This window comes from Aythya marila (genome assembly GCF_965140915.1).
Source record: "Aythya marila genome assembly, chromosome: 18".
NCBI classification, from domain to species: domain Eukaryota; kingdom Metazoa; phylum Chordata; class Aves; order Anseriformes; family Anatidae; genus Aythya; species Aythya marila.
Genome location: NC_139059.1, coordinates 12,858,377 through 12,870,455, shown reverse-complemented (window position 1 = coordinate 12,870,455; position 12,079 = coordinate 12,858,377). Strand labels below are relative to the sequence as shown.

The window sequence follows — 12,079 nt, the reverse complement described above, 5'->3', positions numbered from 1 at the left end:
CATGTTAGTGTATTTTGGCAAGTTATTGCCGTTAGTCATAATCTGCTGTGCATGCCTCACACAACACTGAGCACTTACAAGGGGAATGTTGCTGCAGTTGTAACTACACTGTTTTAAAATTGAAACTGATTTTTTTAAACAATGGAAACACTACAGTAACTGACAACTGAAAACACATGCAAAATTCATACAAAAGTTCATGAACTGGCTCTTACCTAACATGGGGGCAGCTTCTACTCTCTTCTCACAGAGGCCAGCCCTGCAGTCCCCCCCCACTACCAAAACCTTGGCACATAAACCCAACACATCTCATCCTTTAAAAAAATAATTTATCATCTGCCTCCACAACATCCTGTTAGAGGGAGCTTCAAAATTTTGCATAAAATTTGTAAATGGGATACCTCTAGCCTCCATGTGCATTCATAGCTGTTGTGCTCTGAAAACAATGAAATAATATTCCCTGTCTGTCATACCCCCCCCTGCTGCGCAGCAATTTTGGCTGAGGTATTTTGAGATGTGTAGGTTTGTCGTACATACTACCCATTTCCTGACCAAAACTATCTCCTGACAGCCCATGCTGCCTTTCTGGACACTCTTCAAATAACTGTCCACATGGCTGAGTCTGGTTAGATGGCTTCTATGTGATCTTCACTGGCTTCTTCAATCTCCTTTGCACTGCCCTAGCACGCTGCAGTTCAGCCCAAATTCTCCTTCACGTTGTACCACAAATCAAGCTATTTGTTCCACTTTTTCTGAAGCTCAAGAATGACAAAATGGCATGTAGCTGGCTGCCCACTTACCCAGAAATAATCACAGTAGCTCCACTCGGAAGGTTTCAGCAACTGCTGCTCTGGCATTACATCAGGGTGCGGAAAAGTCACACAGTTTATCTGTAAGAAAGGAAAGCAGAAGAGAGTTAGAAGGTAATAAAATTTAGCTGATGAAAAATATGCAAATGAAAGATTATATACATGCACACCAATCAAAAAAACTACACTGAACATGTCAGTGAAGAAAAATTGGTTGTTGCATGGAAACAGCAGCTAAGTATTCCCAGAAAGCTCCTGTGAGCAAGCAGTAGCGTTGGCTCAAAGGACAAACTACTTGTTTCATAAGAGGAAAACCTTCCTGATTCAGAAGTGCCATACACAAAGTTCTCCTAGATCTCTTACAAAGCTGTGGAAAAATACCTGATACACCCTGAACATGCTCTGAACAAAAGAAACAATGAAGAGTACTGAAGGCACTGCTACTGGCATAGCATAGAATCATGAAATTATTAAGGTTAGTAAAAACCTCCAAGATGATCTGATCCAACCATTTCCCTACCACCAATATCAGCCACAAAATCACATCCCTGAGTACCATGTCCAACCATCCCTTAACCACCCCCACGGACAGTGACTCCACCACCTCCCTGGTGGAATCTCATCAGCAATTTTGGTTATGTTAGTTTCCTATGGGATTACAAAAAAGGTGTTGTTTTTTCATCACATAGCCCTCCAATCTGTATCAGAAACCTTTACAGATAAAAGTGGTGCTCCTGGAGAAAGGAATAGAAACTTTTAAATCAGTTAAGCTTCAGTGCACAGAAGCACACAGCAATTTTTGGGACAGAACCCATCATGCAGACATTAAACAAAGGCACAAAAATGTAAAAGTGCTCATTAAGTTATCACAGCAGAAAATGTAGCCTGATAAAAGCACAGTGTAAGTGAAGAATGTGACAGGTAGGGCAGAACACGCTGCAGAAAACTCTGGATGCAACTAAGCCCTTTTCAAGTGAAGCACCAGCAAGAGTCAGGTCTCATTGTCAGTACATAATGCTCCTGTAAAACTCCTGCTGGGCCCTCTTACTGTACCATCAGGTTCACTGGACACTAAGGATACTTGCATATTAATCAAAGAATTAACCAAAATTAGGGATGGAAAAGTATCACAAATGTAACTGTCTGTTGTTTGCTGTGGGTGTTGTGTTTTTTTTTTTGTGTGTGTGTGTGTGTTTTGTTTGTTTGTTTGTTTTTTTGGGGGGATGGAAGGGGAATTACTTAATATTCAAGGGAAAACCAAGAAAGGATTTTGGGCAGGCAGACCTAAACCTAATGCTTATAGGTCTTGAATCTGCCTTTGGACTATTAAAAGGGGATCAAAAAGGACACAGCACCCTGTTATGAAGAGCTGACTCTGTATAAATCCACCATACCATATCAATGCAGCAATGCCTTTAGCTGATACAAAACTGTTCCTGCAAATCCACATTGACTCTGCCACTGTTTGCCTCCACCAAAGTTTCAGTGGCTGTCCTGTACACAATCCAGCATCTTTCTCCAACCTCCTTCTTCAGAAGGGTCACTCATTCTTTACAGAGCATACTAATTCTTGTTTCAAAGCAGGCTCAGGACCCAGGCCACATGTTCCACAACATCCATCTACCCTGGACAATAGGAGCAGGTGAAAACACTCAGTTCTTTCACACTCCGTCATCCAAAGCTTTCACACTCCGTCATCCAAAGCTTCACAGATCATAAAACTCTGGCTCAGTTCAGAGCAAATTGTGCAGTGAAAGGCACCTGCATGACTATCTTTGTCACCACATAGCCTCCAGCACTAAGCCTACCTCTGAGGAATGTTTTACTGAATAAACCTTCTGCCTCAGCTAACATTTTCCTGTTCCTTGTCAGTTCAGTCATCTCAAGACAGCACTGCAAGCCTATCTTGTCCTGTTTTTTTTGGTTAGGTAGGTTGAGTTACCTTCCCTTCTCCATTCAGGGACCAGTTCTAAAAGCCTGCAAGCAGAGTCCACTGTCCCCTGGAAAAAGCCCAGCCACAGAGAGGAGCCTACAACTCTCCTCTGTGTGTGGCCAGCCCAAGCAGAGGTTTGCTGAGAAGATCTTGGGCACTGTAAAGTTCAGGTGCAAGGGGCTGCCAGCATATGCTAGTTCAACACCCTGCAAGGAGAGGTCAGCAACGCTCACCCCATCAGGAAGTTCAGACAGATCAGTACAAAGGTCTTAAAAATAACAGCCAAAGACCCTAAGCAAATCACTAGTTCCAGACAGTGTCTAACAAGCACCAACCTGGATCAGTACCAAAAAGATACACAATGACAAAATACTTTGCAGACAACAGTAAGTCTCTGCTTGACTTCACAGATTGCCAAGTTCCATGACATCGCTAATCACAAGCTGCTCTTGTACCTTAGCATACCTCCCTGCTGACCATTTCTCAAATAAAATGATGTATTTTGCCTTAAAACATAAAATGACCTCAAAACCTACACACAACTGCTCTCTGTTACAGAGATGAACTGCTTGGTGTAAGTATGAAAAACAGTAGGTCATCCAGTAGCAAAGATAGAGAATGTAAAATATTGCTAGCAACAAAAATGTTATATGTAACCATGTTGAGGAATGGGATGGGAGGCACAGGTTTAAACACTCTCTGGCTTTGATACTGCATCTCACACTCACTGAATAAAACTTTGGTGACAAACACAGTGTGCATGAAACACTGCCCTGCACACAGCTACAGCATGTGCTTACACAACACTCCTCGTGGGTCTCCAGGACAAGGTACCACCTCCTAAGAGCAGTTGCCATGCTACAGTTACTTAGGTTGTGCCTCAAGTTAAAAATAGGCAGGAGGAGAAAGCAAAAGAGGTGAAAAGATTGTCTGGAGGTTTTAGAGACACTGGCAACAATTCACATCTCCAGTCATGAGCATCAATACTGCAATGTTGAAAGAAGCTATTCCGGTTTCAATCTCCCAGACTATCCTCTTACTGGTGGAGTTGCAGAGAATGTCAAGGAATGTCCCCCATGGAAATACGCTACTGAGTGAAGTTTTGTGTGGACCAAGATCATTTATTTCAACTGGCAAAGGACCAATGCTTGCCATCAAGACAATAATGCTTTCAAGGCAGATTTCTAAGGCACAACATTGTCACAACAGATGAAAAGGAGCAGTGTGGAATGCACCTCCTAATTTTATTTTGCATCCTTCACCAGATGACTGGGCATCACCCCTCTCTGCACATCAAGACACAGATGCGACAGATGGCAAGAAGCATATACAACACTAGTTGAGAAAGGAAACTGCAATGGAAATGCGTATTTCCTGCTAAAAATGTCACATGCCTGACAAAAATTAAACCTGTGTAATTTGGAAGCTATTTACTAAGACTGTTACATCAGTGATATGTGAATAAATAAATAAAATCACCAGAAATTCCCACACTCGGAGAGGTGAAGGTGTCCCACTGAGATGGACTGAATGCACCGCACTACTTCCATGTACACGGCAGGAAGAGAAATAGTGAGTACAGATCAGCAGGTGATGAAAGTAGGGTTAAATTAGTGTCTTTCTCAAAAAGCATTCTCCGATTCAAAGTTTTCTTAATAAATTAAACATTCTTCACTGCTCAGAAGTTTATGCTTAACTATATCGAAATGATGCTGAATTGGCTGGAAAACATCAGTTACGTTTAGTACCACATCCAAAAGGAAACTGGTGTCAGAATTTAAGAAGTACAATACAGAAGCTTTTGATATCCTAAAAAAAAAAAAAAAAAAAAAAAAAAAAAAAGCAAAGAAAAAAGATTATTTGTGCAGTAAAGTTAACTTACAGTTTCCTACAGAGTCCCTGAGGAAGCATGACAATTTTCAAAAATCTAGAAATATTACTAAAACAATACGCAATTGTCTAGGAAATCTTATGACTCTTTCTTTCCTTTCATCGCCAGATTTTCCTAGACTTAAACAAGAAGTCTTGGACTTAAATTTCCAAACATTTCTAAAACTTCACAATGTATCTCAGCAGGACAGGGATGACTGGGCAGGCGTTGAGCAGGACAAGGCCATGAGCTCTCATCCCATTTCATTCCCCTCTCAAACCTTTCTCTGAAATATTCCTTTCCTTGTTTCTAAAAGAAAAGATAGATGAAAAAAACACTCGTTTACCAGCTCAGTCCCATTGATGGTCTTTTGCCTAATGCTAAATCACTGTGTCATCAGTTACATTCAGAAAGTTTCTTCAAATGAAACACAACTCTATTCTCCCAGGACATGGTATCCCATTCTACCTTTTCCATTTAACTCTCCCTCACCTCCGCTACATGAACCTCAGCTTTCACAGGTAATTCTTGTCCAAAGGATTATCTCTTCAGAAGGCAGACAGCAAACCATCCAGGCTAAAACTAATGACTGAACTTTGAAAGTCACTGCAAAATCAATGCAAACCACAGACCTGCACTTCTGCTTTCTAAGTGAGCATCAACAATTTGTGCAAATGTCAGTTTCATAACAGTCTATGATACAACCCATCAGGGGCTTCCTTTCCAGAGAAAACAGACTCTTAGTGTTGGTAATATTTGTTTCCCAAAATCACCATATCCTTCATCTTGTTGAAATACTCCAGACCACAACTGTCTTCAGGATTTCCAGAAGCAAGAGTAAGTCACACTCCCAAACTGCACTCTGTAGAGAAGGCACTTGCACTTCTAAGAAGTCAGAAGCTAAGTCCCACTCCTCTGCGAGGCTACAGTTGCTGAGCAAGTGTCATTACCTGATGTTTGCAATTTACCTATGACAGGATTTGTGTTTAGGTGGAGTTTGCTAGATTGAGAACTCCAAAGTTAACGATCAAACTCCTCTTTGCAGGAAGAGGTTCTGCCTGAGCACTGCTACAGACCAAGAAAAAAACATTCAACAAGTCAAGGACATGCCTTGAAACTCTGCTAACAAGAGTATCCCAAAGTTAGCTGGAGCAGTGGAGAACAAACATAACCTCCATGGAGGGGGGAGGTAATTTACATTGCTTTACAGTCCATATGAGAATGCTGTTTTTAACAGTGCTTCCTTGATGCAGGCAATGGCTTAGAGTAAACAGCTGTTAAAATTAGATTGGTTTTGGCCTCTTTGATTCATTATACTCAAAAGCTTTGGACTTCTGTTGGAGAAAGGCACACACAGGGATCCTTACATAACACACAACACTTCATTGCTTTGTAGACGCTACCAGATGGCACACAGGCCAACAAACATGACAGTGAAAAGCCTAAGTCTTTACCCTGTAAGCAGCAAGTACTTCAGAAACACAGGCACTCTTGCTTTTATGTTGCTCTTGCATTACAGTGCAACCCACCCAAAAGTCTCGTCCAAACCCTCTAGCCAAGATATTCAGCTTGTGGTTTGCTCCTACCCCTCTCACCCTGACAGGGAAGAGGCTAAGAATACATTAGGTGGCTCACACACATTCCCAATCACAGCCACCTGGACACCCTACAGCAAATGAGCAGATTCCCCAGGACATTTGCCAATCTGCCCAAACCAACAGATCTATATTCACTTCATGACATACCACTCTCAATACTGTAATTAACAGTACATCTTCTTATGTTTAACAACTGATTTTGATAAAAAGAATCCTCAACAGTGTATCTGTTTTTTTCCTGAAAAATGTTGCTATGTGGCAATGACTGACCTGCGCTGCACTTAGAAGGGGAAACCTAAGCATGCTCCTTCCAAACCCTTGCTCCTGTCACCAGAAACCCAGGGAATCATATTCACCGAGGGACAAATCAACAAGCTGTATGTAACAATGCAGACAACAGCCTCCTTCCTGTAGTAACAGCTAACCATAATATATAAAATTAAACATTAAAATTATAACATTCCTTTTGTTGTCTTGTATTTTATACCTTGGCAATGCTCACAACTACAAGCATGCTTATTCCCTCTCCTTTCTTGGAGCAACTCAATTACTTTATTATTTATCTTTATTATTTCCTTTTAAATAAACCATTGTACTTCCAGCCACTTCCATTAGTTTCTTTTGATATCCTTCCTGTTTTTAAACATCTGTCATGTACTGAGGAGTCCAGAATTTCACACTTTGTTCCAGATGAGGTAATCATTCATACAAAATATATTAAGATTTATAAACCCGATAGTGAGAACATCTTAACTGAACCAACTATATTTAATTATTATTATGAAAAGTAATGTAACAATAACTTCATGCTGATACCTAAAATCTTAGGCTGTATCAGAAATCTTCAGTTGCACTGGCACAAAAAAATACCTTCGATGTCTTTGAAACGCCAAAAATTGTTTTCTAGCAGGGCAATGACCCATCTCCTGCATTTTTCTATCCTTTCAGTGCTTCTTCAACTATTCAGGCTATTTCGGGGAGTGCAGAAGAACAGTTAAAAGCATAGTAAATTTTCTCAGGACACCTGATTAACAGCCAGAATCCTTAGAGAATGCCTGTTCCCTTTTTCAGTTATTTTCTTACTTTCTGGTCACCCCAGAATCACTAGAATTGAAGGCAAAAATCACACAGGAATTTGCACTCTGAAAATCTCCAAGGATGAGCAGAACTGAACAGAACTTCCTGAATTGGAAGGGACCCACAAGGATCATTCTAGATGGAGTTCCACCCTTTTGGTGGAAATCCCAAGCTTCTCATGGCACCGACTTAGTATTTAAACACTGCAAAAGTACTCGTGGTGAAAAATCCGCTCCTGCAGTCCATCCGGAACTTCCTCACTTCCTCCCTGCAACACCACCCGTCCTTCCACCGGGCACCTCCGGCAGCCTGGCTCTTCGCCTCCGCTACCAGCTGCGCTCGCCCTACGGCCACTACCCCGGAGCGCCTAGCACCCGTGGGCTGGAAAAGCAAAGCCGAGCACGGCGCCAGGCGCAGGTGCCCTCGAGGCGTTCCTGCCGCGCTGCCCCGAGATCGGTCCCCGGGATCAGCCCCAAGCGCTCTGGCTGTGGCTGACGAGACGGCAGCCAGCGACCCGCCCCCCCTTCACCCCGAGGGGGTGGCGCCGCAGACCCCTCGGCCCTGTTCGCCTCCGAGCGCTCAGGAAGGTGACTCGCAGCCACCCCAGGGGGCCGGTAGCCCACATCGGCGCGGCGGCACTCACCGTCAGGCTGCTTTCCTTGCTCTGCCTCCGCGGCGCCGCCGGGGACCCCGGGGTCTGTGGAGAAAAGTGGGGCGCATCGTCAAGGGCGCTCTCGGAGCCTAGCATGGCGGGCGCGAGCCGTGCGGGGTGGGCGCTAGGCCGCCTCCATGGCACGGCACGGCACGGCACAGGAGCTGGAGGCGGCTCTGCCGTCCGGCAGGGCCGCGCCCCTTCGCCGCGGCCGATGGTGGGCCGGGCCAGGCCGGGCCGGGCGGCGGAGCCCGCTGCCAGCCACCGAGGCGGGCCGCCGGCCCCGCCGCCTCTCGCCCAAGCCCTCGGGGAGACACCGTTCCGGCGCTCCGCCTCTCGCCTCCGCCGCGCCGCTCTGTAGGGAGCGGCCGGGGACAGAGTCGGCGCTGCGGCCGTAACGCGGGCGCGCCCAGCGCGGTGCACGCCTGCCCCGGCCGTGCGCGCAGCCCCGCCGCCTGGGCGTGACAGCAGGAGAGCGTGTGTCACAGCCGGCCTGTCTGCTCGGAGGCGGCAGGAATCGCTTCCACTGCGTGCGAGCACACGTGAGCTGCCGCCACCGTCGTGGTCGTGTGCTGTGGCCCCCACACTGCTCTGGCTCCCTCCCCTTGCTCCTGTGTTCTGGGGATTGCCACCCGCTATGAAGACTATGGGGACCACTGGGGATACTCTTGGTGGGGTAGGGGGGAATGTATCTGAGCTAGCCTGGGCCAGGGCTCTGCTGGAGCCCCTGAACATAGCATTTCCTTTGAGCTACAACTTGAAATTCAATGTCCAGCTAAAGTCACGTCAACAGTGAAGTGACCAGGGCTGAACATGTGAGGTTTCACACTGGCCTGCTGCTGGCCTGCAACACACCAGCCAGGCAGTTCTGCTGCTCCATTTGTGCTGGTTGTGACAACCTGAACCAGCAGCATTTAGTTTTTAGCTGCTCTCTAGGAAGCTGTAAGTGAGGCCTGGCCCTGTGCCCAGCACAGTACAGTTCTGTTTTGTTCTCAGTTGTGGCTTTTTCCCCCTTGAGCTGTTTCCAAGAAATGTGGCTGAGCTTGCCCAAGGGATCTTGCCAGCATTTGCTTGCATGATGGCTGATGCCCAGGTCTAAGCATCCTGGAGAATGTCTGGAAGCTGCTCTCCAGCAGAAAGCCTGTGCCAAGAACAGGCAAGGAGGCAGTCAAGGCAGAGCAGCTTGGGATGGCCCAAGACAGAGGTAGGAGAGGAACAGGCCAATCTGTAGAAGAGTCTGAAGGCCTAGAGAGCAGCACTAGAAAAACACCTTCTTTCAACCAACAATATGGTCAGATGTTTTCTTTACTGAGGACTCTTCTGCAAAAGCATCCACAGCTCCCAGGAACAGCAAGCTCCCACATGGGTGTGGACATAAGCTTCTCTTAGTATTAATGCAACCAGCAGCTAGTTACAGATGCAAAACTAGTTCAGAGTTCAAAGCACGAATGAGGTGAGGACTTCAGTTTGGGAAAGCTGGTAATGTAAGAACAATGTAAATAAAGTATCATGGAGGCTGCCAAAGTGAATGAAAGAAAGAATGAAAAGGATTTTTGTCAGTGTAATGGTTGAGTCAGCTAAGCAAGGCAGTGCATGAAAATAGACTCCATGTGTATCTCAAATGTGTATCTCTGAGCAAAACGATGACTTTAGGCAAACAGGTGAACTTGAGTGAGACTCAGCACCCTAAAAGAGGCAAATGTTAGAAATAAGGTTTGGGGGAAGTCAGTTAATCTGACCTGTGCACCAAGATACATGTATAGCAGGTATCTTGAGAAATTAGATTTGTTGCACAAGGATTAATATTGCTTTTTTAAAAGAGAAGTCACACCTTGCAAATTTATTTGGATTCTCTGAGGGAGACACAGCAGGCGTGTGGACAGGGTTGTACAGTAATGCACTATGTCAGCTTTTAAAATGGTTTTGAGGTAGGTGTCAAAACCATTGAGCTAGGTTAGGTGTCCATGTGCTCTGCCTCTAGTCTGTGTAAATTCCTCAGAGAAGAAGCAGTGTAAAAATTAAATGTGAAATGTTTGTAATGAATGTGAAAGAACAGGGAACCTGAAATGACGGATTGTATCACAGGAGATGTCATGAATTCACTGGGAAGGTAAAACCAGAAATACTGGCTCAGCTGAAAGAGCACCCCTGATGTTATGGGGCAACAGTAAAGGCCATGGACAAGAAATAGGGTGAAGGCAAAGGGGGACACTGAGCAGACAACACAAAATTTAGATCAAGAAAACAGAGGGACACTAAGAGCAACAGGCAATCCAGTTCAGCATGGTAACTGCACACAAAACGTGCATTCCACTGTCAGTATTTAAATAGTTGCACTACAGGAGAACCTAGCAGTTAACAGAGAAATGAAAAAGAGAACTCAGGTCCTATACAACCAGGGGAAAAGAGCCAGCAGGCAGGGAAGTACAAAAGTGCTACCTAGTACCTATTCAACCGTTGCAGTTTTGGCAGAGAATGAAGTTTCAGTGCTGGAGCTGGAAGAGGGCCCTGTGGCATATGATGAAATGCAGGGAATACTCTCCTGGAGACAAGAGGTGGTGCAATCAAAAGTGCAAGGATATTTAGTAAAAGATGAGACAAACAGGCAGAGGAGAGTGGCTGTTGAGTCAGTATCTTGAACACTAGCCTGAGGTGAGATGGGTGTTGGCACGGGCTATATAAGTCGCAGAGAAGGGCCTGTGAAAGGACACACAGAAATGGATGAAGTAACTGAGAAAAACATTTCAGACAAATTCTTTGTGAATAATGTCTTTGGGAGGGAAGGCTGGAGCTATGTAGTAGGTTTACGTGTCAAGGTTTTGGTAGCAGGGGACCATAAGGGTGGCTTCTGTGAGAAGAATCTAGAAGCTGCCCCATGTTAGGTAAAGGCCCTGCTGCTGACCAGAGCCGAGCCAATAAGCGATGTTGTTTGTGCCTCTGAGAGCATATTTAAGAAAGGAAAAAAAAATGCTGCACCACACAGCAGCTGGGAGAGTGAGAGGAGTGAGGAACAGTCTTGCAGGCACCAAGGCCAGTGTAGAAGGAGGGGGAGAGGTGCTCCAGGCTCCGGAGCAGAAGTCCCCTGCGGCCTGTGGTGAGGACCGTGGTGAAGCAGGATGTCCCCCTGCAGCCGACAGAGTACCACAGTGGAGCAGGGTTCCACACTGCAGCCCGTGGAGGAGACCACGGTAGAGCAGGTGGCCCTGCACCGATGGAGGCTGCCACCTGTGAAAGACCCCTGCCAGAGCAGATTCCGGGCCGGACCTGTAGCCCATGGAGAGGAGACCACGCAGGAGCAGGTGACCTGGCAGAAGCTGCTGCCCGTGGGGGACCCAGGTTGGAGCAGTTTGCTCCTGACGGTTGGACCCTGTGGTATGGACCCATATCTGGAGCAGTTCTGGAAGAGCTGCTGCCTGTGGGAAGCCCAAGCTGGATCAGTTCGGCAAGGACTGCATCCCACAGGAGGGACCCCACAGCACAGGGGATCAGAGTGACCGAGAAGGAGCGGCAGAGACAAAGCGCTATGGACTCACCACAGCCCCCATTCCCCCGTTCCCCTGTGCCGCTCAGGGGGAGGAAGTGGAAGAGGGCTGATTGGGGGAAGGCGTTTTTAGTTTCTTTCCTTTGTTTCTCACTTTTCTAGCTTGTTAGTAATAGGCAATAAATCTTACTGTCTCCCTATGCTGAGACTGTTTTGCCCATCATAATTACTGGGCGATCTCCCTGTCCTAATTTCAGCCCTTGAGCCCTTTTGCATCATATTTTCTTCCCCTTCCTCTTTGAGGAGGGTGAGTGAGAGAGCAGCTGTGGTGGAACTTGGCTGCCCACCCTGGTAAAACCACCACGAGCTGCAAGAAAATACAATGAGAAAGACATGGACAGATCTGCACATCTAGAGGTAGGCCCACATTTTAGGCTAGAAGGGCAGGAAATTTTGGAGGGTCGTTAACAGTGACTGAAGGGATTTTTCAGAATCCTGAGGGATTTTTCAGAAAGGAGTGATAGGGCACAAAAATTCAAAGTATTTTGGCATTTTGCATTGTTTTGCCAGTTAGACATAAAGACTGACTTTTCTAGATGTAATGAATATGACAGATTTTTTTAAAGAAAATGCCTTTAAATATCCTACTCTGACAGACT

General features: G+C 45.8%; 1 protein-coding gene across 6 annotated transcripts in view; it reads right to left on the bottom strand.

The window, feature by feature from the left end:
* Positions 1–12,079, bottom strand: part of GAS7 (growth arrest specific 7) — a 111,172-nt gene that overhangs the window by 33,312 nt on the left and 65,781 nt on the right. For 5 of the 6 annotated variants that reach the window (XM_082774678.1, XM_082774681.1, XM_082774679.1 and 2 more), the window contains exons 5-6: positions 7,931–7,984; positions 801–890 (exon numbers count right to left, since the gene is read on the bottom strand). In XM_082774678.1, coding sequence (XP_082630804.1) covers positions 801–890; positions 7,931–7,984 — 144 coding nt within the window. The remainder of the gene's footprint in view (positions 1–800; positions 891–7,930; positions 7,985–12,079) is intronic. The other variant, XM_082774680.1, reaches the window with a different exon arrangement.